Source organism: Protopterus annectens, chromosome 14.part0 (genome assembly GCF_019279795.1).
Source record: "Protopterus annectens isolate FY-2018-M chromosome 14.part0, PAN1.0, whole genome shotgun sequence".
Classification (NCBI taxonomy): Eukaryota; Metazoa; Chordata; order Ceratodontiformes; family Protopteridae; genus Protopterus; species Protopterus annectens.
Genome location: NC_056748.1, coordinates 465264151 through 465281771, shown reverse-complemented (window position 1 = coordinate 465281771; position 17621 = coordinate 465264151). Strand labels below are relative to the sequence as shown.

Below are 17621 nucleotides of genomic sequence, written 5' to 3'. Positions count from 1 at the left end.
GTTTGTGAAACTTCAGATGTATATATTTAGGTAGGTAGTAGGCTAGGTGCCATTTTGGGGCTTTTTAAGTCTAGCCAATTTCCCTTTTGGTGCTTGAATTAACATATTCCATTTGACATTACGTTGGCCTTACCCATCCCTTGGTCGATAATTATATACTACCCCTAATGAGAATAACTGGGATCATACCATAGATAATTTGAGGAGAGACATGCATGGGATAAAGCATTTTGGAACTGCCTCTTTCTATTAGTAGTATGGGGTAGTCTTGGGGTAAATATAAGTGATGTAGGAGCTATTTGACACTGGATTTGTACTGGATATTTTTATCTGTGTGCTGTGCAGTTATATCTTCAAGGCAGTTCACGTAAACATAGTAGTCACAGCATGGCAGTCTTGCAACACTTTAAGCAGTGTGCATGATATGAGTCATCTCTTCACATATATAGTGTATCTACAAACATAGTAGCCGCAGTCTGCTATTTTACACTACTGTGAGCACCATGTTATTTGTTTATTTGTCCATTCTTTGATAACTGGGAAAGTCCAACTTAGCCACTGGCCCATTTTCAGTAAAAATAGATGAATAATGATATACAAGTAGGTAAAAGCCCCATAACTACTAAATATTTTACAGTGAGCTGGGGAGAAAGGCTCCATTCAAAAACACACAAAACATTTTACAGTAACTGATAAGTAGTTATATAAAAGTGAAGAAAACCTCCACAACAGATAAAAACACAGACTGAAATACTTTTACAGAACTATTACTAGGATAAATTGCAATCAATAATATGATATGTACTGAAAGTAAGTGGAAAGCCTATGTCAAGTAGAGTAATACATTATCTGGAGGTGGAAATAATAGAGTCTTCTGCTGCTGATATCAACAGAGGAACAGAATGCGATGAGGAGGAGTAATGAACAGGAGGGAAAGTTAAGGTTATGGAGAGAGAAAGAGTTTATTATTTGAGAGATGAGAATGTTATGGGAAGACATTAGAAAGGAAAATAAATAGCAAGTGTTGGCTGAATAGGTAGAAGGGCATACATTAGTAGTATGGGATAATTAAAATGAGATCTTCTTTTGATGCTGGTCCATTACTGCCTACTAACATACAGAGGTGTTAGTGAATTTAGAGTAAGAAAGGGAGGGAGAGTTAAAGTGAGTGGGTGTTCACATTGTATGTATGCATGTGTCTATATATATATATATATATATATATATATATATATATATATATATATATATGGATCCCTATCACATGGTCGACAAGCCATTTGATCAACTTTCATTTGGTCGACAGTTCATTTGGTCGACAAGCAGTTTTATGTGGGGGGCTTTGCCCCCCACACACCCTCTAACTATATATATCAACTCCAGGGTCGCACAACATTGGGGAGGGGGGCAAATCTGCCTGTCGACCAAATGAATTGTCGACCAAATGAAAGTCGATCAAATGGCTTGTCGACCATCTCAGGTAGACCCATATATATATATATATATATATATATATATATATATATAGACACATGTGCAAGCACACACACATACACACAAACACACACACACACACACACACACACACACACACACACACACACAATGAATGGCTGCATAGTGCCCATTGCAGTGTAAACTTGGCGCATATATATGTGCATATTGTAAATAAACTAAAAATCATTAAAATGAGCAACAATTCATCAAAACTGTAAACTGACCTTTTATCACTAAACTGACCAATAAGGAAAATATATTTTTACAGCTGGTTAAACATAAACAAAAAAAAACACCACTAGCATGTAGATATTTTTTCTGTATAGTGGCATTGTTAGAGAAAGGGTGAAAACTTGGGGGTAGGAGTAAGGTTATAGTTCAAACACATAATACAGGGTAGGCAATAATATGAAACTATAAAATGCATAAAGTATATTTTGCAGGGAGTGAGCCTTTTTCATAAGAGGGACTCTCCTGTCCAAACCCTCCTTTAAACTTGTTTTAATCGGAGATTGTACAACTTTAGGGAAAGAGGATATACTTGTTTTTTGTGGAAAATAAAGTGCTTCCCATTTCTCCATAATTCTGTGATGTCAGAAACAGAAGGGTTATGTCTGGTAAATGCCTTGGCATGTAATTTTATTTTATTATATTTTACTGTTAGTTCACCAGGACTGTATATTGATTAGAAGACCCTTTTCGAGTATGGCCTGGACCAAGTATTCAATATAGACATACATTGAATATCGATGGCTTTGCAATATTAATATCAAAACAAATTACATAATCAGTTAACATATTCAAATAGCATGGAACAAGTATAAATATGGCGAATTGCATTTGGTGTCTGCACAAACTATTCAAATATTTAGTATCAAATAAGATAATTATGTACAAAATATTAGACATTTATTCTAACAATGACTAACGTGAGCTAAAACATAAGAAAGAAAGCATATGGGATAATATAAATGCAGGCCAAGCTACTTCTAGCAAATATGGCTCTTACTTGTAGAAAAAAAATTAATGTAATTATTTGAACAACTATATTGTTAGTGTGTCTTATACGATTATGGTGGGGTACAGTGTTGCTAACCCTTGTATAACATATGCAGTATATTTTACTTTTGATTAAATAATTACATTTTAAACCATTTATCGTCTGCTCATGATAGTTTGTGTATTGTATTTGGTCAATGCTACAGTGCTATGGAAGAGGAAACTGATTTTAAAATGCAATATATTTTTCATTTCTCATTTCACATTGTTGCATTATTTGCAAGCTATGTTTTTGTTCAAGTTAATCTGTAATGTGTTTGTTTCCAGTGGTCTGTGAATGTGTGACTTTGTTTTCTGTAAAACAAAGGAGAAAATGAGAATGACAGATGGCGTAGACTTTGAATTTAAAGTGTAGAATATAACTTATTGCTTCTTCATTGTCAGAAACTCAAGGGTCATAAAAGTGTAATTATGCTGCACTTCAAAGAGGCAGCTTGCCAGGTGAAAATAGTTAATTGCGTGAGAAGTTAATATACATACGGAAAACTCTGTTTTACCTGGGTCTATATTAAATCAGCAAATGCTTAAAAAAGCAATCACTAATTTATCTACCCCATGTAAGCAAAAGCTTACAAACCCGAACACTTAGAACAGCGATTTTTTCCCAGGGGAAAAAAAATCGCTATTCCAAAAAAGAAAAAAGAAAAAAAAAACTTTAAAACATTACATAAAGTGGGAGGCTTCACCCCCACACCCCCCTACTTAAATATAACAACTCTGAGATCACACTACAGTGACAAAAATGGCAAAATAACGAAGGCGGCCAAGCAATTTCTTTCCCAGGGAAAGAATTCGCTTATATGCCGTTTCGGTATTTTGCCATTTTGTGCTTTCAAGTTCGATCAAGATGCATTCAAAAAAATGCATCTTCGATCATATAATGGGGAACCTTTTATCTGTGTTGAGGAAATAGCTGTTATAGTTAACACATTTTCCTGAGAAACTCCTCAATTGCATATAGGGGTCTGAATGTAGAAAATCTGTTTACCTATTGTTTCCATGGGAACAGCAATGATGAGCAGAAATGTACATAATTAAAGCTGAAACCAAAGTCAGTCAAACTTGCTTGGAAGATCTTGGTGAATTCATCTGTGATAGTATGCTGTATGCATTTCTTCCTTGTATAATATTTTTGACTAATTTAGAATAATTAAGTCTTGTATTTCTGCAATAAGAGACAGCTAAGATATTTGCCCAGGTTAGCCAAAGGTTTTCCTTTAAATCAATTGTCTTGTACAATGGATTACTATTTTCTGTTCTTTGTGCATTATTTATGCCTGCATAAATAATTTGTATCAGCACTGTGTTTTTGTCTAAGTAACATTTTCATTCATTTTGAAAAGGATATGACTATGTCTGCATTACTATTTGTTAACTGAGAATATGGTATTATTTTAGCATTTAGGTTGCCAGTTTGTGTTGTCTACTTCTAATTTGTCAGATCACTTGAGTATAATACCAGTCAGATATCATTTTATAATAATTTACAAATAGCCAAATCAGTAGAGGCAGGTAACTGGTATGTTTGGCCCCTAGCCATATGTAGGATGATGGCAGCAGAATCATGCCAGGAAAGAAACTATGGAAAATTGGAGAAACCTGTCAAGCCTTCTGTAGGAAAAATGTGACTGTTTGTGTGTGCACATGCACACATAACAATAAGAATTTGTTTAAAAGGCAGTTACCATGGATTAGGGGACACTAAAAGACATGTTGTTTCCCAGAGAAAGGGTCCTGGGGTGCTAGACCTATGATGCATTTCTGAAATTGGCCATTGTGTGGTCCCAGTTCTGGTATGGAGGTTGGATGCTCAAATATAAGGTATACAACACCTCAGAGCCACAAGGTACAGGGTTTGGTTCTCACCTTTGAGGGAAATTGGATAGGCTTAAAATGGTCCATAAGGGCAGAAACTTAGTACTTACCTATGAAGCTCAGGATAGCAGTGCACATTATGTTATGCTCTTGGGATCAGGCTTTATATGAGTTGGTTATTATACCAGATTTGTGTACACATTTCTTTTTTTACTTTAACCTGTACAAGTGGTAGGTTTCTAGAGACCATTGTTCTGCTGGCCAGCAGACCTATTTGGGACAATGCAACAGATCAAATGTACACAACCCTTATCCCTCTTAGACCTGGGTGATACAATGATTGACATTGGTGGGATTCAAACTTCTCAAATGCCAACTTGGTCTTCACATTTGGTGGCAAGTGTTCCCATCTGTCACAGTTGTATTCAAAGGTTTTGTTCAGGATTTTTCATTTTAAGATGCTAATGTTTAAGCTTTAAAAGTAGAATCTTAACCAACTCCCAGTGTAACATTTTTTGAATTCCAGTCCTTTCCCTACTTTTCACGTTTAGTTTTCATGAAATTATTTCAGTTAAAATTTGGCTTGGTTTTCCATCAGCAAAGAGAATGTCTGCATTCATAAACAAGTGCTACTTGGTGATGAAGGTATAAGTCCACAATGCCTTATTGCACTTTAAGATAGCCTGAAGGATGGGAGTTTCCATTTTACAAAAATCCAGCATCACTCACTGCTTCATGACATAAGAAAGCATAACAGCTGTACGTGTTATTGCATTAATAGATAAACCACGGCATAATGAACTGCTAGTGAACATTTCATGGGTAGCATGATATTTCATGAAGTAAATTTCAGCAAATGTTTATTCAAGTCACACTTAATAAAATGACCTTAACTAAAAACAGTCTTTAATTATTTTTAATGGACTTGTGACATCAGAATTGATTATTTAATAGGGGTTCCAAGGGTCACAGCATGTGGGAGATTTGCCCTGTTTTGCTACCAATACCATTTCAGTTCTGGAAAAGCATCTGATAAAATCTGCTTGGAGAAATGCATCATTTCCTGTTATGGCACACTGTGCTACTATACCTGAGTGATTAATAAAAACAAAGGTGCAGTGCTGGCAACCAGCTGAGAGCCACAATAATATTAGGCCACAAAATAACCACTAAGGCCACTTCTGCAGGTCTTTTGATCCCAGTTATATGTATAGGCAGGCTGGGGAGAATGTACCTGTTTGCACTTGTATTACATGCTCCTACAGCCCAGCTTTATCTGACTGTTTTATTGTTTTATTTTATTGCCAGCCTTGCACATGCATACGCAACATCTCAAACACAGATATATGTCAAGCCATATAGGTGGAATGCTAACTACATCTAAATGATCTACATGAGCAGAACATTTAGGAATTGTGTTGGCAATTTACATTAAGCCATCACATACCAAAGCAATTCAGTGTAGCTGTGAGGATGCTCTGTCCTGGGTAATGAGTATTACTGTTGACATCTACTGGTTAGTGGCACATAGAAAAGGATCTACCTTAAACATGTTTTTTTTTTGTGATTTAAAAATAAGAAATAAAACTATATGAACACTTTGAATTATATGCAAGAGAAAATGGAATGGGGCAAGAGTGTCATTAGGAGTACACTGTCTACTCTGTGATGAGTAAAGTTTTTTGGATTAAAAACCTCAGGCACATTTTTAATTTATTCATTAATTTCCTGATTATCTACTTAATCCAGTGCAGGGTCTTAGAGGAGGCAGAACCTCTTCTGATATTCAACTAATAATCAGTGGGCACAAAGAAGACAAACAAATTCTGGTGAGGGTAAACTCAGAGAGAGAGAGAGTGAGAGAGAGAGAGAGAGAGAGAGAGAGAGAGAGAGAAAGAGAGAGAGAGCTTGTATACTCTGCCCAGAAGGCAGCCCAGTGAAGAGCCCAGCCAAATACTGTGAGGCACAAATGCTATTGCATCACTGTTTATGCCCCCTACACATCAACTTTGTTGAGATTTTTACTTTATTAAGTTACAGATTTTTATCAAACAGCATTGTGCTAAATAACTAAAACAAAAAGTACCAGTGGAGTAAACAGACACGGCTCCTCTTCTTTTCACAGTTTTAATGACGAAAACACCACAGAACTACACAAGTAGCACGAAAATCCACAGAACAGCTCCAGTAACAAAAAACATAAACGCTATGTCTCCACACCTGCGTTTTCGTTTAGACTCACTTCCTCAGATGCAAATGAATAATACATACTCTTCACCTTCAACTTAAATACATTTGCTTATTGAATAATTAGAGCTCATGAATACAATATAAAATCATCATTACCTCCTTATTAAAATGATCCCTTTAGCTACTGCCTTTGTCAACGTGCTTTTTTTGTTGTTGGAAAACAAGCTTTATTTTGAATCCTTGCTAAAACATCATTTCCTATTACAATTCATGCCTATAATTAATTCATAAATTAAAAACTTTTATTTAAAACTCAATAATTAAAACATATAAAATACGTACATAAATAAATCTATTTCATCACTCCTTCTAGTGTACAAATAACCAAATTGCATTCAATGCTATTTTAAAGTGCTTGAAATAATACTTTTTAAACCTTTTTCAAGTTATTAAAAAATCTCATGTTCAAAAACCTGATAATAATGCATGCACAATGAATATTTTGATACATAATATAACCAATTGTGCTTCAAAAATGATATATGCTCTTTTGTTATATTTTTAGACAATAGGCTTTACATTCCCATATCAAAGCTTCGCTGCCCTAATTTTTACTCCACTGGTACTTTTTGTTTTAGTTGTGACTTTTCGAGTGCTAGCCTCCATTGTCGTCTACATTGTGCTAAATAACTTTTTTCCTGAAGGCCAGGCAGACTTTGTTTCCTTATCGCTGCCATTTTTTTTTCTTTCTTTTGTTTTCAGAACTAAAAAACTATCACGTCTAGAGTAGTATGGGGTCAGGAAACAGGAAATGTGTTGTCTTAGAAATAAGTGCTTGCTATTACAAGGTATTAGCAGCAGGAGAGGTTAGACCCTAGACATGACTTCTTCTTCTTTCGGCTTTTCCCGGTTAGGGGTTGCCACAGCGGATCATCTGTCCGCTCATGATTGGCAGTGGAGTTTTACGGTGTCAAGTTGTCAGCCCAGCGCCCAACCTTCTACAGAAAGCACACACATGCACACACTCACACCTAGGGCCAATTTAGAGTGTCCAATTCACCTATTGCATGTCTTTGGGATGTGGGAGGAAACCGGAGGAAACCCACGCGACCACAGGGAGGACATGCAAACTCTGCACAGAAGGCACCCCCAGCTAGACCCTAGACATGACAATTTCAATTATTTATTCAGTGTGAAAAAAACATGTAAAATATGTCATGTATTGTGTGTTAAAGGGGATGCTACATTTACCCAAACCTTAAAACACAGCCCTCAGATCATGTGGGAAATGGCCCATAATTCAGCAGATTCTGAAACACAAAACATAACAGATTAGAAATTTTGGGTTATGAAAGAACACTTATGTTTAGACACCTCCAAGAGGGCACTTCAAAATGATCTGGGCAAATGCATTAAGATATTCATCATTTGTGTAATTCTCCACAACATGGTATTACATAAAAAATGGAGCAGCAGGAGAACATCCTGGCAGGACCTGCCATACAAGTCACAGCAGGAGAAGAGTTTCCATCATACATGGTAATTGAGTATAAGTGTCTGTCTATGTGGCATGTGTGTGCACACCTACCAATCAGGTGTTCCTGTGGAGGACCACTTTCAGGAACTGCTGGTATAGGACAGACCTGTGAAATTTATGAGAACTGTGAGCACCACCTGTGCCATGCACAACTACATTATAAATAATGTCTTAGACACTGCTAACTACCAGGCAATTTAGGGAGTGGAAGAGCTTTCTGTTTATGTTCAGGAAATCTTGACTTAAGTTTTTATTTTTCTAACAAACAATGAGACTTAGGTTAGATAGTAATGACAGTCAGAGCTGCATAGTTCTTACTTATAAAGAAAAAGTCTTGACCAAACAATACCTGTTATTATGTTAACTTATTAATTAAATTAGAGTTGCCTGGCACTTAAGATGCTGAGTTGCTAATAAACTGCTTCCTGTATTGAAAAATTACAAGGTTTGAATTCTTCCACCTTGATTTGCATACTGTGTGATGCTGAGCAAGTCACTTAATCAAATGGTGTTCCTGCTTATCTCCAAAAATGAACATTTTTTCCAATGAGTTTACCTTGCTAACAAATAAATAAAATCAAATAATATTTAAAATTTGTCCCCCCCCCATTATTTTTGGCTTTCTCCAGAATTCTTGAAAAAAGAAGTTGACAGGTATTTTGGTGTGTTGTTTGAAAAATGCCTGACTTTCTGGTAAGTTGTAGACTGAAATTACTAAACAGTGACAGCTTGCTAGTCTAACAATTTTCTAAGTACATAAAATAAATGTTTAAAATCTGTTCCTGATTTTGTGTTTTTGTCTCTGATTCTTGATCTAAGTAAGTGAGAGGGCAGAGGGGAGCTGCAGTGGGTTGAGCTGTATGATTCTGACAGCAGCAAGCTGCGATACATTTATGGACCAACATCTGAGAATTTATTCACTTCATGTCTAGTAGATTTCTGAGGTATCCAATAATACAAGTAGCTATAACTGATGGTTGTGTGTGTGTGTGTGTGTGTGTGTGTGTGTGTGTGTGTGTGTGTGTGTGTGTGTGTGTGTGTGTGTGTGTGTGTGTGTGTGTGTGTGTGTGTGTGTGTGTGTGTGTGTGTGTGCAAAGAGGAAATAGTTCCTGTCTTAAATTTTTCTTCATATTTACATTCTGTTCCTCAAAAAATGTGTGGCTTTCTCGTAAAATGTTATGCAATGCAGTCACTAAATAATGGTAAACAGTTGAGTTTTAGACTTTGCACCCTTCAGAAAGTGCTTGCTAATGCAAAACATATTACACTAGCAACCTTTTCAATATCCTAGTTAAATATAGAAATGTCTACTAACCATGTATCATGTAAAAGAACATGGTACTCATTTATAGCAATACCTCCCTCTTCTGATCAATCTGGCCTGCATTTTGTTTTGAAGACAGATACGTGAATGATAACAGCTATGTATTGTCTTGTACTCGATTTCTATGTGTTCTACATTCACTTAAAATGTAGCATGAATATGTCAAAGGGCTTTCAAACCTGACCCTACACATATCCTTCTTTTTTAATGTAACCTGAATCCGAAATTAAGCTAGTTGTAACCAGTGTGTGTGTGTGTGTGTGTGTGTGTGTGTGTGTGTGTGTGTGTGTGAGAGAGAGACAATAACTACATATCTAGTGAGACTGTATGACAGTCTAAAATGATACAGACAGTTGTGATTATGTTAAATGATGATATACTGAAGGCCAAAGGTGGATTAATGGACAGAAACAGCAGAAATGTTGACTAAAATGATGAAGATCAGAATGATCCACTCACAGTTAGGAATATGTCATGCAGTAAAAAACAATTTTTAAGCCAGACAATTTACTATGATGTGAAGTTTGAAGGAATCTGTAAAACAGTAGTGTTGTTATTTTTAACAACTTTTTTATTGAAGAATCACTGAATATCTTAATAGGAAATTCTAATGCCTTGTTATTGCACAAGACATAATGGCTGCAGTACATAACTGTGCAGTAATGTTGAAGTTCATAGGTGTGATTGTGTTTGTCTGCCTTTCTAGACTGAAGGTTGTTTGTTTTTTCAGGAGTGTTAGTGTTTTAATATTTGGAAGAGACTGTAATATATTAAACATGTTCTGGTTTCTAGATCCCTTGCTCTGTCTGCAGTGAGAGCTGCCCACTTGGATACAGAAGAAATATTAGAAGGGGACAGCCAGCCTGCTGCTTTGATTGTTCTCCATGTTCTGCAGGTGAAATTGCAAATCATACAGGTGAACCCCTTTTTAAAATATGCACTGTAGAATAATGTCTGTTTGCACAATGAAAGGTTTAACTTGAGTAAGAGTTGTATTCATGTGAGCACTCTATTGCTTCCAAGCCTGAATCCCTGTAACTGTTGCAAAGAGAAGCTTGCATATGGAAACAAAAACCTACTACAGAAATTGAGCAGGCTAATTAATATTGTTCACCTTTCTTTTTCATCTCATTTCACACACATACATGGTGCACCAGTAGCGTTGTCGCCTCACAGCAAGAGGTTCTCCCGTTCGATTCTTGGCTGGTGCGCCTTCTGTGTGGAGTCTGCATGTCCTCCCAGTGGATGAGTGGCATTCGAAAGACATGCGTGAATGGACATGCCTTCGTTGAAGGTTGGGCATCAAGCTGGTGCCTCGGCACCATAAAAATCTACTGACAATCATTAGCGGACCAGAGTTCCGCTGTGGCGAACACTGACCGGGAAAAGCCGAAAGAAGAAGAGGAATAACAACATATTTATGCATGCAAATACACAATTATTGCTATCTTTTCTATGGCATCCTTGACATTTCTCAGGGACCCACATGATTAAAGGAACTATAACTGACAGCATAACCAACTGTTTTATTTGCCAGTCCATTAACTGAAATGGTTTGCTTATGGTAGATTATAAAGTGGGAGCTAAAAGAATGGGTCTGTGACGGTTAGCAGTCTTCAGCATTTTTAAGAGAAGCATCCATGAATAGTACAGGAATCACATTCCACTAGCCTTTGTTTGCTATGTAAGACCTGTTATTTATGACTGCTTGTATTTAGTGATGATGTAAGTATTTTTGCGTAGTTAAATGCTAGTTAACAGCTGCAGTGCATTTAAAAGACTTCTGCAAGAGTCTCAATAGTTTCATCACATAATTCACAAACATCTCAATACCTCAACTAATAAACATACTGGTAACTAGGTTGTACATACTTTGCAATAATTGCTTCTATCGCACCAAACTGATAGACAATCAGCACATTAAAAGAATGCATTCAGCCATAAAGGACTAGGCCAAAAGCCTGAGTAATGGAAGAACTGATGTTGTGATGAATGATACTTCCTAAGAGTTTCATTTGTTCCTTGTGCTTGCCTAACTTCCACACAGCTTTACCACATGAAGTAGTTTAATGCTAAATATGTTAGGAAGCCTTGACTGACAATTTTCTATTAAAAAGCATTGGTGCAAAGATACATTGTAAACATTCATACTGAGTTTGCAGTAGCATGTCTGTCAACAAAAGCAAATTATACAACGACCCCCCATTAAAATTCAAAAACGTGCACGCTGATTGGTTAGCGTGCACATTGTAAATCAGAGTTATAGTAATGGAAAAAGGTCCGGTCGCCCGGACTTTTTCCATTAGTATAACTCTTTTTTTTTTTTTACAGCAATGGAGAACGCAAGATTTCCGTTGCTTTTTACAACCTGTCTCGCTATGTTAAACAAGTTTAACATAGTGAGACAGCTTTACAAAAAGCAACGGAGCATCTCCGCTGCTTTTTTTAAAGCTGTCTCGCTATGTTAAACCCATTTAACACAGCGAGACACTTTAAAAAGCAACGGAGATCTTGCTTTCTCCGTTGCTTTCAAACTGTCGCTATGTTAAATGGGTTTAACATGGCGAGACAGCTTTAAAAAAAGCAACAGAGATTCTCCGTTGCTTTTTTTTAAAGCTGTCTTGCTATGTTAAACCCATTTAACATAGCGAGACAGGTTGTAAAAAGCAACGGAGATCTTGCTTTCTCCGTTGCTTTTGCCCACAGCTCTGATGTACTGCATAAGTATACGCATGCGCAGTACATCAGAACTGCCACAGAATACCAGACAGCTGTGGAAGGGAAGCAAGGAGTTATTATACAATGCTATTATTTAAGAAAAGTAATTATTGTTTTTCTTAAATAATGTCATTATAATAATATTAATGGTAATGCTGGATTTGGATTTACCCACGGTTGTCTTTGTTTGGCCACTCGGGCTTCACCCTCATGACCAAACCACACCAACCGTGGGTAAATCCAACATTACCCACACCCAGGCATGGGTTATTGCTATAGTAAACATGAGTCTGGAAAACAGTGCATAAACAAGGGCATTGTCAGGCACACCACTCTAAAAAGGACCACTAGATAACAAATACTTGAGTGCTTTTGTCTCTTTAATTAAGAGTGGGACATCATCAGAAATTATTAAATAGCATATCCTGAACCTTAAATAATAAAAGCTAAACACATGCGATTAGTCATAAAAAATATGCACTTAAATCAGATTAAAAAATGCATAAATATTTGTAAAAGGAACAAGATGAGAACAAACTGCTGTAAGAACAGACTCTGTGAAATGTTTTCTGTACCACCGATCTGTTTGCACAATGTGTGCAATTCTAGTAAACATTCAACTGTCCACAATGTTGTTTAATATAATAACTGACTGGCATTTAATTTTATTTGCCAACAGATGTATTTGTACTGTAGCAAGTAGTCTATCTCTCTGCAATAAAAACAATCAAAAATAAGGAATCTTGGTAATAAATCAAAAGCATTTGTAGTTCTCACATGGGATTGTGCTAACTTTTATCTTAGAAATAACTGCATTTGGTGCCCTCCCATCATTTTCCAAAAACTTGCTCGAGTCAATTTACCTAACATCTGTAAAAAATGGACCATTTTACTGCAATTTTAAGGTCAAAGAAAGAGAATACAGTAATGGATTCATTACTGACATTTTTAAAGTTGTCAAATGTGGGACACTATTTATAAGCATATAGTATGTAGCAAGAAGGAAACTTCTTTCAAACATGTTTTGTCTCGTGAATCTAAAGACAGGAAAACTTTTAGTTGGTCCTGTCCCGTTAGCTGTAGTAGAGATGCTGAGTGAATTAAGATCTTCATTAGAAACAATTGTTGAATAATATACAGAAATCCTGATTGCTTCTGTGGAATATAGTTTTGGTTATACAAGTTACTTTTTGTGACTGCTACAGAACGCATGTCCTGGGAATCTAAAGATAGGAGCAAGATCATGTCCAATTTAATGAAGCAGAGATGCTGATGGAAGTAAAAACCTCCCTAGAAGCAAGTGAAGAATAATGGGTGGAATCCCTGGTTGCTTCTGGAGCATGTAGTTTTGTCCCTTTGGGTTACTACTCATACACTTCTGAACATGTAGTAGTACATATTGTTAAACATGTCACACTTCATGTGAGATTTGTTTATACTAGAATTAAACATCACTCAGTCACCAGTTTTATTCTACAATGAGTATTAACACTTTTTTTTGAAAATGCACTCATTTGCAAACAGAACAGTAGTGCTTAAGACATTTCATTGTTTAAGTCCTGTTCTTTTTCATATTTAGTTGTATATTTATTTTTAAAATTATACAAGTGCTTTAAATGCAGATGCTCTGTGATTGATGATTAAAGTGACACAAGTTTATTCTATTATTTAAGAAGTAATTTATGCTGAGTGATTATTTTTGATGAAGTCTTGTGCTCAACTAAAGAGAAAACCATTCAAATATCTGTGGTCCAACAATCCTTTATTGGATTGGTATGTTTATTGCAGTTATAAACAAGAAAGCTATGTTTTTTTTTTTCATAAGGAATGCTGTACATACTTAAGTGATGCTTTGAAATCCCAAATCAGGGTGGCACTTCTGTCAAGAAACTATCTTCCAAACAGAAATGGGTGCTCTTTCCCATGTTTAATATGAGAAGTAGATGTACAGTGACTACAGTGCCATAGCAACGTCCCTGCTATTGACTGGGTGTAACATGAATACATTCAATCATTTTCTTTTCTCTTCTCTTTCCACCTTCATCTGCCTACTGTGTGATCCTCAGCAAGTCACTCAATCAGAGCAATTAGGAATATTAGCTAGTTCCTTAATTGTCTCCTGGACTGCAGACCTAGTAATGACCGAGAAACTATACCACAAGGACTTCAAAGAAATGCATCCCCAAATCATTTTTTTTTATCATTTATAATTTAAATGTAGCAGTACAAATCTGATTCTGCTGCTTTTGTTATTTAGAAATCCTATTTTTAGCTGCACAACAAAGGAATACAAAACTATTTCTTTATGACTAATCTGTTCTATATCTGAAACACCTGATAAAATGTCTAATGGCTTCTTCAGATTCTTATTTCATAGTTTATTTCTTGAGTGGGATAATCTGAGTGGGCAGGACCCATTTTCAGTGGAAGCCAAGGAGAACAGTTTCAAAACAGTATATTTTAACTTTCAAGACAAAATAACAATAAGCAGACAGATACAAAATAATATATATGTCTCCGAAAATTAGCAGTGGTGAAACAAAAAAATGTTGCTTCAAAGAAAGTCAGCAATGATGCATGAAATACATGTGAAAAAATTGTGCAAATTCAATATGTTAAAGTACTGCAAAAGTACCATTGGTGATGGACGTTCACAGTCCTCAAATAATAAAGCAGAATAATAGCAAACATTCTGAGTGACATATTAAACTTAAATGTTCTTATTTATGTTTGACCAATTATAATAATGTGACTTTAGAGCTGCTCATTAAACTATTACTTTGTTATGCTTCAACAGATGCAAGTGACTGCTTGAAATGTCAGGAAGATCAATGGCCGAATGACGAACAAAATGAATGTGTCCCAAAGGTTATGGAGTTCTTAGCTTATGAGGATCCCTTAAGTATATTGATGGTCATCACTGCAGGTTTCCTGTGCTTTACCACAGCTGTAGTTGTATGTATTTTCATCAAGTACAGGGACACACCAATTGTCAAGGCCAACAATCGAGAGCTTAGCTACCTTCTTCTGGTCACTCTTAAGCTATGTTTCCTCTGTTCCTTACTGTTCATTGGTCGTCCAATAAGTGTGACCTGCATGCTCCGTCAGATAGTTTTTGGTGTTGTGTTTTGTACTAGTATAGCTTCTGTACTTGCTAAAACCATTACGGTTGTTATTGCTTTCAAAGCAACAAATCCAAACAGCCCATTGAGGAGATGGGTGGGTGTGAAGATACCCTATTCTCTAATTGTGTGCTGCTGCTTAGTGCAAATTTTTATATGTGCCGTTTGGCTACTTGTCTCTCCTCCATTTCCACAGATGGATATTAAGTTACCAAGGAGCCATATAATACTGGAATGCAATGAGGGTAAAAATGCATTCTTCTATTGTATGCTAGGATACTTGGGTCTTCTATCTACTATATGTTTTGTAGTCGCATTCCTTGCTAGGTCTTTACCTGACAGTTATAATGAAGCCAGATACATCACCTTCAGCATGCTGGTGTTTGTAAGTGTTTGGCTTTCTTTCATTCCAGCATATATGAGCACAAAAGGCAAATACATGGTTGCTGTTGAGATATTTGCTATCTTGTCTTCTACTGCTGGTTTGCTTGGTTGCATATTTGTTTACAAATGCTACGTCATTTTACTGCAACCCAACCTAAATACTAGGGAAAATTTAGTAGGCAAGAAAACATTTATTAAAAAATAAAGTTGCCTTAGTCTGTGTTTTCTCATGTATGTTTTTTAGAATATTAATATAAAATGATTATTGAAGTCATAATGTCTGCTACTTGTTGTATCAGACTAACTTCTTTATGATATGCTGTTTTGAGTAGAGGAAAGCATTTGCTTTTGGAAAATGTTTTATTTAATTAGAATCTTAATGCAAATTGTATTTTCTGTCTGATAAAGAATCAACGCAGAACTGGATAAGAAAATCATTAGTAGACTGCCTCAGATATATATTCTAGAGAAACCGGGTTATTTTACAAATGCAGTATCAATGTCTTTTTGCATGTATTACTTCATTATGAACAGAGAACAAAATGAGTCTTTCTATGTAAGCATCATTGGAAGTTATTTTCTAAGTATTTGTAGTCTGACAGTTATATTTGTATACTATGTTTGCATAAAAACTGTTTCTACAGATTGTTGTTTCATACCTGAATGTTCAAGCATCCCACTGGCATTTCATTGGCTTCGAAAGACAATCTTAGTATCATAATTAGAATTAACATAAGCAAGGATTATAAATAAATACATTTGAGAAGCATTGTTAGTGGAATATCAGGTGCCTGTAATGAAGTAAGACAATACCATCTACTGTATTTAACAGAGAGAGTAACTAAGCTAACTGAAAATCTGATCCTAAAATGTAGGAATGGTAAACTGTGCTTCTTTGTACACATGTAAATACATTTTCTATTATACTAGAGGAACTGAAATTGTAATCATGAACTATAATTGCTCTCACTCTCTCTCTCTCTCTCCTTTTGAATTTATAGTCTTCATTTCAATATGTAGTTAGTAATACTTTCATTGGTATTTCACTGTAAGTAATGTCTTGTATGATTTTTAACTGGGGCCAAAATGTGACAAAAAAACAATGTAATTTGCTTTTTAAGACTATTATGCATGTATTTAATTGATTTCTTGTGCTAGGATCCTAGATAAAAAAGGTCAGAGTGATCAGCACACCTACCTAGTTAACAAATATAATTAACTAAATGGCAAAACAGCATCCTTCTTGACTTACATTGTAAATGCTGCTTCTGTAAAAAATAAATAAAGTAGTACAACATTAATCCTGTGACAAAACACTTAAACAAACATTCATTGTGTTACAATTTATTAGACCATCACAAATCTTTACAACAGAACCAGCAAGACCTTTCAGAATGATTATTTTCTTGACAATGAATCTTGTTAATGCTGGACCCACTCATTCTATAGTGCACAACATAATCAGAGAAAAGGAACGTAGAACAAATAGTCTCTCTCTCCCCCTGGGTAAAACAGAAATACAAAGCCCATATGAGACATGGGGGGTGCAGGGGGCTTGCCCCCTACTTGTATGTCAGGTAGGTGTTTGTGTTTTTGTAGGGAGGTTTATGTTTGTGTCTGTATGTGCGGTATGTTTTGCATAGAAGTTGCAATTTTAAATTTTGCGCTTCTGGGGTTTCGGGTTTATGGATTTTCGGCTTCATGGTCATGAGATACTGAAGTTCAAGATGTCAGTATTTTGAGATTCTGAAGTGAATCCATATATATATATATATATATATATATATATATAGATATGTATATATATATATATATATATATATATATATATATATATATATATATATATACACATACAAACAAACACACACACACACACACACACACACACACACACACACACACACACACACACACACACACACGCACACACACGCACACCTTTATTTAGTTAGATTGCTGAGCATGATGTGTT

The 17621-nt window shown here is 35.7% G+C and overlaps 1 protein-coding gene across 1 annotated transcript in view; it reads left to right on the top strand.

The window, feature by feature from the left end:
• LOC122788682 (vomeronasal type-2 receptor 26-like) overlaps positions 1-16947 on the top strand; it is a 152992-nt gene extending 136045 nt beyond the window's left edge. The window contains exons 8-9 of the mRNA XM_044055577.1: positions 10215-10338; positions 14938-16947. Of these exons, the coding sequence (XP_043911512.1) occupies positions 10215-10338; positions 14938-15851 (1038 nt within the window). The 3' untranslated portion in view covers positions 15852-16947. The remainder of the gene's footprint in view (positions 1-10214; positions 10339-14937) is intronic.
• Positions 16948-17621: the final 674 nt, after the last annotated feature.